The sequence below is a fragment of the Leptinotarsa decemlineata genome, unplaced genomic scaffold, assembly GCF_025532065.1.
Source record: "Leptinotarsa decemlineata unplaced genomic scaffold, Ldec_3_MD MMD2_tig00026336_RagTag_RagTag, whole genome shotgun sequence".
In the NCBI taxonomy this organism is placed as follows: domain Eukaryota; kingdom Metazoa; phylum Arthropoda; class Insecta; order Coleoptera; family Chrysomelidae; genus Leptinotarsa; species Leptinotarsa decemlineata.
The window spans coordinates 6609791-6627719 of NW_027412692.1; the positions used below are offsets into that span (position 1 = coordinate 6609791).

The 17929-nt window shown below is 34.0% G+C and overlaps 3 protein-coding genes across 30 annotated transcripts in view; 2 read left to right on the plus strand and 1 right to left on the minus strand.

Moving 5' to 3' along the window:
* The first annotated feature begins 838 nt into the window (after positions 1-838).
* On the plus strand, positions 839-9540 carry Pop2 (CCR4-NOT transcription complex subunit Pop2). Its single transcript, XM_023156337.2, has 5 exons — positions 839-996; positions 1156-1571; positions 3871-4147; positions 4229-4369; positions 9209-9540. The coding sequence occupies exons 2-5, from the start codon at positions 1237-1239 to the stop codon at positions 9338-9340; spliced, it is 885 nt and encodes a 294-aa protein (XP_023012105.1). The 5' UTR covers positions 839-996; positions 1156-1236; the 3' UTR covers positions 9341-9540.
* The window catches only part of LOC111502284 (immunoglobulin superfamily member turtle), a 278977-nt gene continuing 263796 nt past the window's right edge, over positions 2749-17929 (minus strand). For 20 of the 28 annotated variants that reach the window (XM_074183308.1, XM_074183310.1, XM_023156315.2 and 17 more), the window contains one exon: positions 11356-16631. In XM_074183308.1, coding sequence (XP_074039409.1) covers positions 15350-16631 — 1282 coding nt within the window. In that variant the 3' untranslated portion in view covers positions 11356-15349. Of the gene's footprint in view, positions 3095-11355; positions 16632-17929 lie in introns of those variants that run through there. The other 8 variants (XR_012467464.1, XR_012467467.1, XR_012467465.1 and 5 more) reach the window with 6 other exon arrangements.
* Positions 4376-7262, plus strand: LOC141485798 (uncharacterized). Its single transcript, XM_074183330.1, has 2 exons — positions 4376-6402; positions 6502-7262. The coding sequence occupies exons 1-2, from the start codon at positions 6282-6284 to the stop codon at positions 7191-7193; spliced, it is 813 nt and encodes a 270-aa protein (XP_074039431.1). The 5' UTR covers positions 4376-6281; the 3' UTR covers positions 7194-7262.

The window sequence follows — 17929 nt, forward strand, 5'->3', positions numbered from 1 at the left end:
TTCTAGAATTTCAATAGGTCTCCGTTTGGGTTCTTCAATTTGTGTTAGTCACAAATGCAAATGTAGGTACATCCACTGAAAAAAAATGGTTAGCATGGCCTGAGCTCTAAATTCAGTTATGGCAGATTTTCAAGACATCATCCCAATAATGATCTATCAAAAAGAGCTCTAGCCGCTGCAGAAGTTCCTTTAGTTCTTGAACCCTTTGGTGTCCCTCGAGATGATAGAAAGCATCTAGACAGGATAAGTCAAACTCCTTGGAAATTTGGGAAACCTCTGGTTTGGAACTTTACCTGCGTAGACACAGTTGCAGCTTCACATCTTGCTGCAACATTCAATTCCGGTGGTGCAGCTGCTATGACTGCACAAAAATCAAAATTTCGGGAATACTCAACTTTGTTAAGTTTCTAAAGTTTCTTCCCTGTTGCAGTTTAAACCTTTGGTGTTTTTAAATCTTTAAATCTTGTTAAAGGATGCTGAACTCAACCGATGATTACAGAGCCTATTCATTTTCAATTCAAAGAATTAGTATCACAATTCAGGGAGGTAATGTCCCATCGGTATTGGGTACTCATTTGTCTATACAAAAATTAGATGAAATATTCCTGAACCAACAAATTGAAAGAAAATAATGTGCTTTTATCGCGTCTCTTTACAATTCGGCTCACTTTGTCTGTGAGTTGGACTGGTCCAGTCCAGAATATCACTTATCGGTTCACGACAACCTTTAAATGTTTACCATTTTTATTAGGGTTACAATATTTCCGATAGATGTCTCATCAATTCAATAAACTTCCCTTCGATTGGAAGAAATATTTAAAGGTAACCTGGCAACATTGAGCACGGTGAAGTTCTGATGTGACAAGTGACAACTGTCAGGAAATATTTTAATGCTAGTTTTTGTATTTTTGTCAAAATTAATTTGAAATGGTAGAGTTGTAAATAAATGAAAGTTGACGAGCATTGAGCAGAATATTTGAAATAATGCGTAACAAGGTGAGTTTTGGTCTAATTATCTTCTTTAGTCATGCCATGGAAAATAAATTTCCAAGATATATGTGATAGGTACCATGATGTTTCAAATTTATAAAGAAGTTATAAAATTCCTTAATATTTTTGTAATTAACTAACAAATCCATATATATGACGTTCCAGGTAAAGGATAAGGCAGGGTAGAAACCGATTTTGTTGAAAACTACTTTTGATTTTGGCATCACCACGGAAAACGGAAGAAACATGCCTGCAGCTACTCTTAGTAGCCTCCAACACCCAAACAATGAAGATTGCGGGATAAGAGATGTTTGGGCACACAATTTGGAAGATGAATTTCGAACAATCAGACAAATTGTTCAAAAATACCAATACGTAGCAATGGATACAGAGTTTCCTGGAGTTGTTGCGAGACCGATTGGGGAGTTCCGTAGTTCAGCAGATTATCAGTACCAGATGTTGAGGTGTAATGTGGATTTACTCAGAATAATACAACTTGGACTTACATTCTTGGATGATAATGGAAAGACACCAGGTGGATCATATACCACCTGGCAGTTCAATTTCAAGTTTAATTTACAGTAAGCAGAGATATTTTAGCTTTTTTCGTGTTTAGTATTGATAAAATGTTGATTATAGGGCAGGGGGAGTCATTTTGAATTTGAATATATTTTTGTCATTACTTACGTATTCTTATCAGCTGATTAGAATCTGAAGTCAAATTTATATACAAGTATCAACTCTCATTCAAAAGTAAGAAACCAACAAAAATAGATTTTCCAGGGACTCACTTTTGGCTATGAAGATTTGTGAAATGTCACCATAGTATATACATTAGATTTACATGGATTGCAAAAAATTATTGAAAATATTACAAATAGAAGTGTCTTTATGGAAATTAAATTATTTCTGGGTGAAGGAAAGAAATCAGCCATTATGACAATTGAGAAAAAATATTGTTCTTTAGGTATATGTTCTTTTTTGTTCATTTTATTTTTCGTTTATGGTTAAGTATTGTGAATAAAATTTTATATTGTTCTGTAAATGGGTAACTAACTGTTCATTTATTCAGTATAAACGGGAAACCCCTGTTTTACAATGATTGAATACAAAATTATATAATTAGTACCCTGCAATAAAGCTATTATTATTATTATTATTGGAAGAATTTCATTTCCAACTTTGACAATATCACAGAACTCATTGAAATTTCAGATTTCCTGAAAAACCTGTGACCTTTTTGTAGTCTTTTTCGTCCCATTAAAAAGCTTTAAGAAAAAATCACTAGTTCAGGGTTTTTCATTTCTGGGGTTTTTTGAAGCAGTTGATAAGATTTATGGTTCCTGGATTTTGAATTTGAGATTATTGGTAGAGTTCATGAATTACTTCAACAATATTTGAGTGATAGTAGCCAAATTATAATTTTTTTTACTGCAACACATGCATAGCATATAACCAGTTTTACTGTTATATGCAGAATGATTCGGATCAAAAAATTCAATTTTCTATATTGGCTTTCTATGGTGTTTTTTTGGTCTGGAATTATGAATACAAAGAGTTTCACCATTTGAAAAATGAAATAATTCTTCTAAAGTCAATCATAAGAGAGAGTTATGAAAAATATGCAGTTGTGTTAGAAAACAAATATCTCTTGAACAAAAAAGTTATTGTAATAACAGATAAAAACAAATCTTCTTGTATTAATTTGTAATTTCAAATAGTGACCATTAAAAATTTATTATTATTACATATAGCTAGATAAACTGTATCTTATTTCCAGCAGTTATAAGAAATGTAAAAAAAATTGATATAAAAAATAACAATTCAAAAAATATAAAATTCACATGAAAGAAAAATCAAAATGATTCCTCTAAAAATCCATTTCATTCATTTATAAACTGTAAGTTCTTCGAAGAATACATTTAAAAATGCTTTTGGGAGAAGTCACGTTAGTGTCACACATCGCACATATTATATTGAAATTTTTACACATTATTGTGGTAGCACTCACACTTTAAAATGTAAGATCTTGTTAATCCTCAGCTCTCACTAGCTTCGATTTCTGAGTGTTGCCATTCAGAAGGGGGAGGCAGCTAGTTGACAGCTGGAATTAAGGCGCGGAATATGAAAATTGATTTTTGCAGAAGCTAAGCACATACGACATTATTGTGTAATATATTATATAAAAGAGAATTTATAGTAAATAATATACTTGTATCAAATTGAATCATAGGGAATTGATTGAGAAGTTCAATGCTTTAAAATACAAAAATTTGAAACATTTTCTTTGAACAGTTTCAATGTCTTGTGTGTACAAATTATAAATCAGATACCTTATATTCGAGGTTAGATCTTACATAACCATACAAAAGTTTGATGATTGCCTCAATATTCTTAAACTCTCTAGTATGACTCATATGTGATTAGCTGATATAATTGTTAGGCTAATATGTGATATGATATCAAGATCTTTCCTTCCATCTGCTTGAAGAGTTGGGTTGTTCTTGTTCTTAATTTTATAATTGAATTCTATCATAATTATTGTTGTATAGAAAAATAACAGTGACATTCAAAAATTTTGAATCATGATTTTTGAAGCACCCGTCAATTTCTTACTGTAGGTCTGAGCAATTATCAATAGTTTGTTTATTTTATATAACTCCAGATTGTCAACGTGAAGCAGTTTTGAACAGTCAATACTTTTGGTCAAGTCATCAATAAATAATATAAATAATGAAGGTGCTAGATTCGATACTTGTGGTATTCCTGAGTTAGGGAACCCAAAGTTCTCATACTCCATTTCATCACATAAGTTACAACTACTCAAACAGAATAGAGGCTGTTGGTATTAGAGGAGATCAACATTTCCTTTTTTTTTAGGGAAGACATGTATGCCCAGGACAGTATAGATCTGCTTCAGAATTCTGGCATTCAATTCAAAAAACACGAAGATGAAGGAATTGAGCCTCTCGAGTTTGCCGAGTTGCTAATGTCTTCTGGTATTGTCTTGATGGAGAACATAAAATGGTTATCCTTTCATTCTGGCTATGATTTCGGATATCTTATAAAACTATTAACGGATAACAACTTGCCACAAGATGAAAATGAATTTTTCGATTTATTGAAGTTATATTTCCCAACTATATACGATGTCAAGGTAAGAAGTTCAAACTCGTTACTATAAACTGATGCCAAGTTTACAAACATTCAAAACAGTATTTTATTTTTACGTTATCAGTACCTCATGAAATCTTGCAAGAATCTGAAGGGAGGACTACAGGAGGTTGCGGAACAGCTAGAACTTGAGAGAATTGGACCACAACATCAGGCCGGTTCGGATTCATTACTAACAGGAATGGCATTTTTCAAAATGAAGGAGGTAACATACTTTTTTGTGAATATTTATTTTATCTGAATTATGTTGAATGTCACTTTTCAATTTTAACAAAACTACGGGGTGCCTCAAAATCTTGAATTTAGCAATTTTGCAATAGAAAAACTGGCCATGGAACTTGTTGTTAGTCATACAATTGGACAATATTTGACCAAACAAGATTTTCCACAAAGTCATAGCTCAGTCAACATACGTTTTTTTGAATGTAAAAAGGTGTATGTTTGAAATTATATCAAATGATTTCCTTTCATAAAATACAGTGATTCAATTTTTGGGAAAGAAAGTATTGGCCTTCTGCTTCTCCATCCTGACACAAAAAAATGTGGCAATCTTCTAAAGAAAGGAAGGAAGTAATCAGTTTCAACAGTTAACTCTATACAAAGATGTGTAAATCATGCAAGGAAGTAACTTTCATACACAAACTAGAAGAAAAAACCCTTTCGAAACAGCTATTTTCATATAAACATTGAATTACACGAAAGAAAAATACTTTAGAAACAAAAATACTTTTACATGAATGCTGAAATATACGAAAAACACTTCTCTCTAATAAAGAAGATTCCTATAGCTAGGATTTAATCAAATAAGCAAATGCTTATAGGAATGTAGGCTTTCACGGCTGGCGTCAATGTTTCGATTGGCTTCCGGGTTTTGCCGTGGTCTTTTTTGGTTATAATCTCCAAACGTTTCAACTGCAACAGTCATCTTCAGTGGCATGGTTGAAGTACTCGTCTCGACGTGTCACGTGGAACTGAAACAGTTGACACGTCAAGAAGAGTACTTTGACTACACCACTGAAGATGACTGTTGCAGTTGAATCGTTTGGAGATTATAACCTAAGAAAACCACGGCAAAACTCGGAAGCCAATCAAAACAAGCAAATGAATGTTATTTACGTACTGTCATCGATGACATGAGCGGATTCAATCTATTCTATTGCATGTAACACAAAAAGTATAACATATTCAAAAGATTATTAAACTAGTGATTAGAAATTCTTATAATTTACATCAATACTGTCAATTGACATAAACACAAACATACATCAGGTTACAAATTAAATTTGCTACATCAAAAGCAAAACACATTCATGTACACGAATATGGCCTTACACAGTAAAGTCTATCCAAATCCAAGATAGAGTAAAACAAAACCAAAGCGTGATGTTCACGTGATCGCCCAGTGTCAGATGGAAAGGGCAGCGTTCATTGGTGAATTCGCCTTCTTGGTACGAGTTCGGTACCAGCACAGGGTTGTAATCAGTCGTTTGCGTGTTTGTGTGGCGTGCGTTATAGTATATTGTTTAAAATTGTTTTCCAAGATATCCATTAGAGACACTGTTGATGACACTGTGAGCTATCCTCTGAGTCCAGCCAGGAAACGATCCAAAAAAATACATTTGAGTGTTGAGATGAAATAAGTGATTTTAAATGTGTTTAAGAAAGAGATGGAAGAAATTGAGACATCGACTGACGACGAAGTCGTATCAAAAGTTTCCGATAAAATTGGAGTGTTTTGCGCTTCGATTCAAAATGTTTTACGGGAATATTAACAAAATCATACATGTTCCAAACCGAATACAAATCAGAATCGTCAAACTATTATAAAATCAATAGATGATGCTGATAAACATGCAATCAGGAGGAAAGTGCATGGGTACTTTTTCAGAAATGAAATACCAACGATAGACAAAGTACTCACAGAAATAAATGAAGATGTTTTATTGCCAAGTTTTAAGCGGTCAACATTCCAAAAAGTATTGAAACATTTGAATTTTGTATGGAAAAAATGAGGGCGCAATAGTTTATTATTGGATAGAGAGGAAATTGTGTTATGGAGAAGAGAGTATTTGACCAAACTTAAATATTATAGGGAACAACAGAGAACAATTTATTATATGGATGAAACCTGGATTAATGCTGGTCATACTACCCCTAAAGTATGGGTCGATGAAACTGTGACCTCATCTAGGAGGGCCTTTTTAGATGGACTATCCACCGGATTAACAAATCCATCAGGTAAACTTATATTTATATTGAGACCTGCCTCAATCTCAATATATAAAAAGTAACCCTCGTATTTGTTTCAGTTACTTACATACCTCTTCATAATTTCAGGTAAAAGAAAACGGCTTATTATTTGTCACATCGGCAATGAGAATGGGTTTGTTGCTGAAGGGCTGTGGTGTTTCGAGTCGAAGAAAACTGGAGATTATCAGGAAGAAATGAACGGTGAATCTTTCGAACAGTGGTTTTCTAAAGTTCTACCCCATCTGGAGGATAATGCTGTGATTGTAATGGACAATGCACCATATTATTCACGACGATTAGAGAAGATTCCGACAACGTCTTCAAAGAAGGTTGAAATCCAAAATTGGCTGCCATCAAAGAATATTAGCTTTGAAGACTCAATGCTAAGAGTACAGCTACTAAAAATTGTCAAGGAGCGCAAGCTTGAATACCAAAAATATATAGTCGATGAGATAGCAGCAGGCCAAAACAAAATTGTCCTTCCCCTGCCTCCATACCACTGCGAGCTCAATTCCATCGAGTTAATATGGGCGGATGTGAAGAATTTTGTAGCTCAGCATAACACCACGTTCAAATTTGCAGATCTCAAAGTACTTTTTGATGAGGCTTTGAAAAGAGTCACAGCGGAGAAATGGGAGAAGTGTGTTCTGCATGTGATATCGGAAGTCGAGACAAAGATGTGGAAGCTTGATAACATTATAGAGGCACAAATCGAGCCACTGATAATTCAGATTGGTGAGGATGACACTACTGATGAAGAGACAAATTCATCCAGTTGAATAATTTTGATTAATATTCCTTTTGATTTTACATAAAATAAAAATTATCAATAAAGAAATAATTACGTCTCTTTTCATTAATGCTTGAGTGCGCTGTGAAAAATCCAATGAGAATCTTTTCATATTACACATATTATCTGCATTTTTCCCGTTAAACTGCAAAACTTGTGCATTTCACTCGTTATTATAAAAAAGTTTTCCTAAGTATGATATAGCATTTGCGATCAACAAGATGTTGGTTCTGAATACGACCCTGGCCAATTCTTGGGATTTTCAATATCACGTGCGTAGGGCAGGTCAATGTTTACATCCACTCTATCTTGGATTTGAATTTGCTTTAGATATTTACTTGAAAATATCTAAGTTTTCTTCAATTCGGCTCTATTCCCTATGTATCTCTCAAAACATTTTTTATAAAACTTCACATATTGGTATGTGTGTGAGTTCTGTCCTCTAGCAAAACATGAGGATGGTTGAAGCCTACTGCCACTTGAAGCGTAATAATTATCAACCTGTTTTTCTCTTCACCCCAGTCATGTTATGAGATATAACATTCAATATAAAAGTATAGAGCAATGACAATAACATGATTCCTAACTCAATAAAAATATATCTACAGGACACACAGTTATATTCTCTCATCATGCATCTGAGAATAATTATGTTTTGTATAGTGAATACTTCACTGAAATATGTTGATGTTCTCCAGAAGATGAGTCTATAGATTAACATTGACTGTACCGTACCAAAATACGCTACTCTCAAAACTTCCAGAGAGAATATTTTTCAACTGTCTCATGACAAATCAAACCGATCTTATAAGTTGAATTGGAACATCTGTCGTGAAACCATTCTATTTGAAACTTTTTTTCTCACGTTAGAATGAAGGTACTGACTCTTAATGCGAACTTCGCTAGCCAAGTTGGCATCATCAGTAGATGACTAAAACTAAATCTTACAGCTTCTCTAGAGATTATAAATACATCTGGACAAACAATAACCTCACATCATGAGTATCTTCAAAATAATTTCTAGTTTTCTTCACTTTTTCATCATTTTCATCAGTTGTTGATAAGCTGTGGCGTCCAGGATGAGCGACGTTGTTAACATCGTCTCGACCTTTTGTTAAAAGCTCGTACCACTTGTAAAAATTTTTTTCAGTCAGAGTGAAATCACCATATAACACTGTCAACATTTCAAGTGTTTTTGAGCACCATTTCATTTTGTTGTAGAAAACTTGATGCAAATTCTTTGGTCAATTTTTCTCGATAGCTGAAAATTGCCGAACACACAAAACACTTCTGACTAAATTTAATATTCTAAACAGCTATATTTTAAAATTATTTTCTCACATACTGGGTGATTCAGCCGAGCATGCCCATTCAAAGTTACATCTTTCAATGGAACACCCAGCATATGAATACATCATTTGATTCCAAATTTTTTAGCTCTCTAAGGAGTTTTTGTTTTCGAATTTCCATTGCGGCATTTTCAAGTTATTCCAGAAAAACTTATTTTGCAGAAAATTTTTTTTTTAATTCACCATCCGCATGTCTACAGCAATTAAGTGGATGTTAATTTTGGGAATCTCAACTTTCGGAAACAATATATAGGGTGCTCTGTAAAACCGGTCAAGTTTCATTCATTTTCAAACAGACATAATTCAACTTTTTCAAATGGAACACCCTGTTATTTTTTCATTTGTATGAAATGTTTCAACATTTCACTACATTTTTTATCAGAGGTATACGATACAAAAAACAGATATTTTACAAATTATACCAAGTTTTAGTAATTGTTGTAACCACACCACCTTCCTGTAGAAGGCATCTGCTGTAATAAGTTTTTTGTTATTTAATCATTTATTCGTGTTTTTGTGACTGATTGAAGGTAGAAACCAAAAACGTTTTTTTTTTCCTGAAAACTAACCACTCCTATCGTATTCATAATTTTCCATATTGATGGTAAAAATAGCAAAAGAGAATAACATGATTCAACATATCCTATTTTTTCAGATGTTTTTCGAAGACACCATCGATGACTCCAAGTTTTCTGGCCATCTTTACGGACTGGGAACTTCATTTGCTGTCAACGGTACTTCAAACAATTATGCAAACGATAATGGTGACACCACGAATTCTTCATGAAATCCATTTGTCTGTTTCCTTAGAGTGCTAAGTATAAGATAGAAAAAATAAATTTTGCGAGTATGCTACGTTTTTTCAAAAAAAATATACCTCTGTTATTGTGTTAGATTTTAGGTTTTTTACTTTTAAACTAAGGTGTTCAAGCCTCCATACCAATTTGAAATATTTAAACTTATTTAATAAAAATTACTTATAGTCTAGTGGGTGTTTTATTTTTCAAAAGTCGAAATACTAAATGAATAAATAAAATTGAAATAGGTTGCTTTACTGGTAGAATTGGAACGAATGTCGTAAAATGAAAGTACGTGAAATACTTTTCCCATACCAGAACAAAATAGTGTTTCTTGAAGCGCGTTCTGCTAACCAAGTTAGCATCATCAGGAGATGACCAGAATAAAATGTTCCAGCTACCTTAATGTTGGATATATGTGGACTGTTGAAAAAAAAATAAGGTGAATGTTCAAATTTCGCGGGCTGCATACTTTCGAATTTAGTGTCGGTCCTCTTCACCAATACGTCTAGGAAAGGCAATTCGTTGTGGACTTCCTTCTCCATTGTGAAAGTGATAGAAGGACTTACGTTGTTGATGTGTTTCAGAAAAATGTCTAGTTCTGCATTCCCATGGTCCCATATTATGAAGGTGTCGTCTACGTATCTCAACCAGACTTGGGGCTTCTTCAAGCTAGCCTAGAGATACGTAACGTATGGAAACCTCTTATCTAGCAGAAAATGACCAACTCCCGCCAAACGGTCATCTCCTGCTAAAACCAATGAAGCGGAAAGAGGAAATAGGTGATGGTGAAAGCACCCGAACGACCTATAAATAGTCAGATCTCGGAGAAATAAGTCCAGTTATCACCCAAAGACGATTGTGGATACTAACAATCGAAACGTCGTGACGTAACTTGGTTTGGAATCTTTTTATTTTTCATTTTTGTTAATAATATTTTTTAATTTTCAGCTTTCATTAATATTTCAATTTTTATTTTCTGCTTGTAGCTTGTATGTTATTTCACAGTAATTTCAGTTTTTTGTTTTAATAAAATTGTTATTTTCGGTTAATCTTTATATTATTTTCAGGGATTTCAAATCAATTTATATTATTAAACGATGGAAGTCCGAACTGATGAAATACATCACGAAACATTGTCAACCACCTTCAAACAAAAATTACTTGATGTTATGTTATAAATACCTGACTACTCAAATTATATTCATCTCATCTTTATGACTACCATTGGACTTATCTCATGTCATGTTAATGATTTATGGAGATTATTAAAAGTATCTATCTATCTATCAGAGAAGTGGCTGAAGATATTGGCATATCGATGGGCATGAAGCTTGTGGCAGCGAAGGTTGTTCCAAAAATAGGCAGTTGGTAGAGATGAATGTTTGGAAATTTTATTTCGAAATATTCATTTTCTTGTATATAGTCTCTGAATCATGGCAATACATTCATCCAAACATCCAGTTAATAATAATGAGTTTTCTACAGTGTTTAAGGCTCTCCTTGAGTCGAGAGCCACAAACACACTAGCTATATATTGTAACATGTCAATAATTAGATCAATAGCAGCTTTGGTTATGCTACTTCCATTTCTGAACACATATTGTTTATTATATCAGAAAATCATTCTGTTAAGGAAGGAAATAAATCTTCTGTTGACACATTTTTCAAGTACCCCCGACACTGAACTTGACCGAAAAATTAGGAAATAACTGTGAGTGAAAATTTTGTCTTCTGTTTTGTGTCATTTTCGTAGTTTTTAATCCATTGGAGACTGGCCCTGATGAGAAAGACAGGTTAACAAAAGTGCTGAGGTGTTGAAAATATTTTAATTCAATGAAATTGTTGGTAACGAAATAAAGTTGGATTTTTTCGATTCATGTGTTTCGAAGAAACTGGTTCATCTCTAGTAGATAGGTTATGAATGCCACTCAGATTTTCAACATCTAAAAACATTTCTGGTGTACCACCGTAAATTCAACTTTGGAGAAAATAAACATACATATATGAGATCTGGCAACATTTTATTGTAGTTTATTCAGATGTGATGCTTTATACAGCATAGTTACATAGTAACAACTGTTATTTTCTACTTAACACTTAAAACTAAAAAATTCTATGGCTAGGTCAGTGTGCTTGTGAAATGATATAATCAATGTACAGTATAAGTAGTTTGTTTCATATTCGGTCAACTTTTAGAAAAGATGAAGTGCCTAATAAACATGCAAAATTTTATATTAAAAAACGTGTTTCCGTCCTTAAAACCAGTAATAAATATCATTGGCAAGAATTCAACTATTCATTCGAATAAAAATGTCACAAATTTTAATTGAAAAAACTTTGTGCACTCGGCATTATTGAGCACCTCCTGCAGTCAATTCAGTACAAAAATCGAATAAAATAAGGAATTGTACTAAGTCAGATCATAAAATAATATCACTATGCAAGGTGCTTCGAAATTAAGATTCCAAATTTTTATAAACTTTTGCAAATATTACGCAATCTGGACTCCTAATCTAAAACATCCTGCATATAACAAATCAAACATAATTATTATAATCTATAGGTACAAAAAATTGATCTACCAAACAAACCAAGGAAGTGGTTTTCTTTTTTAATAACTAATATCATAAAAATCTACACAATAATTATAATTCCAGTCTCGAAAGTTCATTTTATTTTCTCGTCTTTAATAAATATGTGGCATCTATTTCTAAATTATCACAGTTCTATGAAGAAATTGCCATAAATTATCTTATCCATCGATAAAGAAGTCTCTGGATGATTATTAAACACAAGGAAAATTATGAGGAAGCAGAAACATTTTTCCCATGCTTGTGTAGGACTCTCCTCTGAGAATTGATACTGAATTAATTTTGGAATTGCCTCATTCGTAAATTTTTTGAGTTCGAAAATGAGTCTGAATCAAGACTAGACTGAATATAAACCCAAGCGATCTTTTTATATCTAATTACAGATTGTGGCTATTACAGATCATTGTCCTTAAAGTAGGTATGTCCAATGGCAAACTTTTTGATATGGTATGTCAAGGATTAGACCCATCTATTCACATCCCTTTGCATCCCTTTCATATTCTGAAGAGACACCATTTAAATAGAAGTAAAAGGCAAGTAATGAAATGTTACAATTCATACACTTCATTGTGAGATTTTCACTGAATTATTTTATGAAAAAGCAACACGAGTTTCGCTATACAATATCCTCTTCAGGCGTTTTTGTAAAACAATTTAGTAAAAATCCCACAAAAGTTTGCTTGAATGTGTTAAGGATATGCTATGATATATGGTTCCATCATATATCATAGTTTCTCAATACCAGGAGGAGGATATCTGTAAAGGGGCCTTGTAGAAACAATCCTTGATTTAAGGAGGATTCAAATTTACCATTTTCAAAATGTGAGTTGGGCATTCTACTACTGCGCTATTAACCACTAACTACATGGTAGGTCAGAGAACTTGGACTCTATAAGTTTGACTTCTAGAAAAATTAGATACATTCATAGGAGACGCCCATGGAATTGATTTTTAATCCACCTCCACCTCAAATACAACTGAAACTCTCAAAGGGTTTTCGTTCTCCTATCACTACAGATCAAAATTTACTGGGAGGAAATTGAAGGCAAGATAAAAACAATACGAAATGATTCAGTATTAAGGGAAAGCATTTTTTCAAATATACATTTTAATAATTTCTTTACTTCAGGCACCAGCAACTGAAATAAAAGTTTTTCATAAACCCAAAGTAACACCATCCATTCGTAATGCTCTTAGAATTATTGCACTAATTCCTACAACCTTCAAGCTTGTTTGGTAAATCCCTCAAGAAGTGAAATAACAAAAACAAGAGAAAAAACTTATTTGCTTGGGCCCACCAGAAGTAAGGACCTTGCACCCGCTCTTACGAGCGGCAAGTATCTTATACAATATAATCCTAAACATCTAATATTATAATACAGCCTCTCTTATGAACCATGGCATAAACAAGTCAGGACTTTTGGGGGACCAATTATCCATTCTCAAATCAAAGAGTAATATTCGATTGTTAAACTTAAAAAAATCGAGGTCGATTACTTCTAATCAAAAGCACAGATGCACGGGGAAAAGATATCAATTTTGACATATAATCCAAGAGTTTCGATTACGTCCATTATATATACTCTGAAACTATAGTTTTGGAATATATTTTAGATATAAAAAAATGTTGCAGCAAAATATTATTTCAAATACTTACTGACTCGAGTAAACATTAATCAATTCTTAGTAGGATAATTGTAAAACATATTATAATCTCTGAATTGTCATATTTTTAAGTGAATGCCTGAATGTAAATACGTGGAAACTGGAGACAAACTTGAACAGACTATGTACAGCCTGTCCTCAATTCATATGACTTTATATGAGATTGAAAACACTTCGGGAGTTTTCTGTTTTAAAATCTGTCTTTTCGTTAACCAGCTGTCGCTCCCCCCTACGAACGACAACCCTCAAAAGTAAACACTTATGTGGGCTAAGGATTAACGAGGTCTTACCTTTCAACGTGCGATTCCTAGCACGGTTCAAGTTAAAGTCAAACAACAAATTCATTAGTTTTTTGTTTCATGATCAGCTCCCCTTTTTCTAAACTAGTAGGCATTTAAGATATGTTACAAGTTCATTTATGTAATATTGGACCCTCTAAAAACATTATAGTATGTTAATAAACTACATGTTCGTCCTTAGCTACAAAATCTTGGCCTTGATAGTAACTGACATGCAACTTAATAGTTTATTTGGTTCGTATGCTAGAGGAATCAACCAATTATTTATCTTGAGGTAATGGAGTCAAAGCTAACCAATCTATTTTGGAAAACCGAAATTTCATGATAAATAAATTCGATAGTTATTAGTAGAAACATTGCAATATGAAATATTCGACCTCATGAATGAAAAAAAAAACCATAAACACTGAATATTGCACCCCAGACCCTTTCATGGTTACACCAAAGCTGATGAGTTGGTCGCGGTCAATGAGACCACACTAAAGCGTTAGAATTTATTAGATAGGCAAAAATGCAACATCTTTCCGGAATTTCCCAGCTCGATGTATGACTGAAACTTCCACAAAGTTGTGCTTGCCCTTGCACACAACAAACGTTTTCTTCAAACGTATATGATGTGTGAATGTAGATTAGAGCTGAAAGACTTTTAAAGCAAAAAAATCTAATGTAGAAATGATTCGAGGAAGAAATATAACATAAAAGTATGGTATTGCACATTAAAATTATCTTAATTATTTTATACCATATTATTTCTAGAATAGTTGTTTTTTATTTATTGTGCAATCTTTTATTTCAAAATATTGGGGTAATCAAGAATTTTCCCAATTCTATATTCAAAATTCCACTTGTTTATGGCAAATGAGAATCTGAGTAATTTAATTTTAAGAAATATAAGATCTATACATGGTGGTATAACTTTACATTTACTCAAGGAAGAAACAAAAAATTCTAAATACCCTAAAATAACAAAAAATTATAATAAAAATTCATATAATCAGATGCCACCCTGTATATTCTTTCAATAAAATTCATTAGGTGTTTTAGAAGGCGATGGTTCGAACCTAAGATATTATAATTCATTGACTTCATCGAACCATTTTAACATGTAACAAATAACATTTAATGGACATTTCATTTCTAACTTTCAGATCTAATCTATGAATTGAGCCTCAGCTTACTTTTCTACATACGTTAGAAATACGATGTACCCAGTATAATTAATGAATGAATGTAGTGTATTTGAATTTTAGCATTAATTTTATATTGAAATGTCTCATTTGGTTCTTTTTTTCATTTATTACGATATTTAGAACATGTTTTGTGTTGCTTTTAGTGGTTACGATATATCACACTGAAGTTGAGAATGAAGGAAAATTTCTTGTCCGAGGATAGTAAAGTGGGTTAGGTACGTAAGGAAAAGTCGCGCACTCACACAAAATAGTCAACAGACACTCTCCAACTCGTGGCTGCGTTTTCTATTGGCTTGCCTTTTACGAAACTCGTTGAATTCCTGTTTCATAGCCTGAACCCTAGCATCGATGTTATCGTATCTGCTACGAATGCTCCCATAACTTTTTCTTTGAGGTGGACCCGGCCCCGATGTGTCCAGATCTACGTCTCTTGATCCAGTAGGCGTGGAAGGGGTGGGAGTAGGGGTGCTCGGATCGAATTCGTAGTGCCCGTCCACGCTTCCGACATCCACAGCCTTGTGGAGGTGGTCAGAGGCTGAAGGGGAAGAGCTAGCGAGCTCTAACCAATGGCCAACAAGAGGAGGTGGTGGTGGAGGTAAAACTGAAGCTGGTGGCGGCGGAGGTGGTCTGTATGGAGGTAATACCCAACCTATGAAGGTGCTGCCGCTGTGAGAACTCTGGTTCTGCTGGGATGTATTTTTACTGCCGAACCCACTAGAGCTAGATCTACTTTCTGGTGACCTATCGAGATGATCTAGCTCTGGGGCGCTTCTAGCTATTCTTGCATGTCTGGGTGGTAGAAACCTGGAACTTCTACCAAGCCTGTGCTGCGGGACTGCTTTCGGACTGTCTCTTACTGGGTGGACAGGAATAAAGCCTTGGTGTTCCTCATGAATGGCTCTCAGAGGTGGCAATTCTTGAGAATACATCTCGTGAACGGATTTCAACTGGGTGAAGCCAGGAGGAGTGGGGAATGATCTTTCTCCGGAGCTGGGGTACCTCACGGAACTTAAATCGCTGAAGTACAGAGGTGTCCAAGGAGATAAGAGTAACCCACTAGAGGTGGCAGGACTACTCGACATAACCTGGGGAGTTTGTGGAGTATATATGGTAGAAATAGGCTTCAGTGCAGGTTGTTGAAACCTCTGCCCCATGAAAAAAGCTGCCAGCCCTGAAGCAGACTGTCCGGAAGCGTCGGATCTAAGACTGAGCTCGCTGGGATATCCTACAAGGGGTCTACGCCACGAAGCTCTATTTCTTATGCCACGTTTTGGTAAAAAACCACCATCGTCACTGCTGGAGATGTTCGAAGAGCTATCGGCGCGCAAGCTGAGGACGGAGTCTACCAAAACGAAACGACCATCGGCTGCTCTGGAAATTCGGGCTAAAGATTTAGAAGGGGAGCCTGGATGGAGGTAGTCAGGGTGCCAGGTGAGACTGCTCAGGCTTCCGGATCTACAGCGGTCCCGGGGCCATATCCAATTAGCGATAAATGCTAGAGTGGTTAAACCTGGTATTCGGCCTTTTCTAAGTCTGGGGAAAAAATTTTATTAATGCATTGTATCAATGAAAAAGGTGATTTTTTCCATGAACGTCATGCAATAAGCAGAAGAAGCGGGCTCGATCTGAAGACAATATATTCATGGTACAATTATTTTTTATGCAATGAAATTTCTCAACTCATATAAGAATTGAGTTTTTTTATCGATCCCAAAAAGCGGCTTCAATAGAATGATATGTAATAATAATTTTTCTTAAGATTGTGCTTTGAGGCAGATAGGTTCAACTATGCATATGGTTCAGCTCATCACCTCTGATGAGACCTGTGGCAGGTCGAAACAGCTCTGTCTGATATAGGATCACAAATGCTGTGTTTCAGAATCTGACCTTATAAACATATACGTAGGTACACTCATTTATGTTTTTTCTGTCTTCAGTTCGAATTGGCGTTTAATTCATTAAATTATAAGGCATTTTTAATATTTCAATATTATGAGTATTCTTGTACAATTTGACCGAAACAAATCGAAAAAAATTGCAAATTTTTGATTCAATGGAAAAAAATCACAATTGGTGAACAAACAAACATAACATTAAAAAACATCATGCTATAAACAATTCAAAACAATACATAACATAACAAACATATATCACAAGATTAATGACACACATTGATTTAAAACGGCTTGTTTATACAATACATCGACATGCATATGGATGAATTTTGGCGTAATTGATTTTTATTGTAGGTACATTGTAGTTCATCATAGATTGTGTATTACTTCAAAACTTGTTCGTGATTTTCAACTTACAGAGGTTTCTAGGAACTGATGAACGAATTACGTACTCAACATTAAACTAATTGCATCAGGAAATACATATTTATATCCGCTATCCATGATGGCATTAAAAAGCAAGCTGGAATAGAGTTGAAAAGAGACTAGGCTGAAAATATGCTTAAAAAATGATCTCGAAATAAAAATCGATTCTAAATGAGAAATTCTTTGTAACTATTAGAAATCGGTCTAATTTCGTTTTTATTGGCCCTTCCTGTATATGCTTATAGAAATTGGTTGAAACAAGAAGTATAAATTATGCACTACAACTATTGCAACAAGTCAAAAGATGCGTAGAAAAGAAAAAATAGTGTTAATTTGTGTTTTATTATTAGTTGTGCATGGTATCTGCCTGAGGATTATTATTCTGAATTAGCGTTTCGAATGTTAATAACTCACTGACCAGTTGCAATCTTAATGATTTATCAAGTACTTTTAGAATATTTTGTTGATCTGCTGAAAAAATTGTTTCATCTAATATATAAAAATGGATGT

What these genes read in the sequence shown, in the direction of transcription:
- Pop2 (XM_023156337.2), top strand. Translation starts at nt 1,237, where the DNA reads ATGCCTGCAGCTACTCTTAGTAGCCTCCAACACCCAAACAATGAAGAT. An exon ending in AATTTCAAGTTTAATTTACA is followed by an intron (nt 1,572 to 3,870) that starts GTAAGCAGAGAT and finishes CTTTTTTTTTAG; the next exon opens with GGAAGACATGTATGCCCAGG. An exon ending in CATTTTTCAAAATGAAGGAG is followed by an intron (nt 4,370 to 9,208) that starts GTAACATACTTT and finishes CTATTTTTTCAG; the next exon opens with ATGTTTTTCGAAGACACCAT.
- LOC141485798 (XM_074183330.1), top strand. Translation starts at nt 6,282, where the DNA reads ATGGATGAAACCTGGATTAATGCTGGTCATACTACCCCTAAAGTATGG. An exon ending in CGGATTAACAAATCCATCAG is followed by an intron (nt 6,403 to 6,501) that starts GTAAACTTATAT and finishes TCATAATTTCAG; the next exon opens with GTAAAAGAAAACGGCTTATT.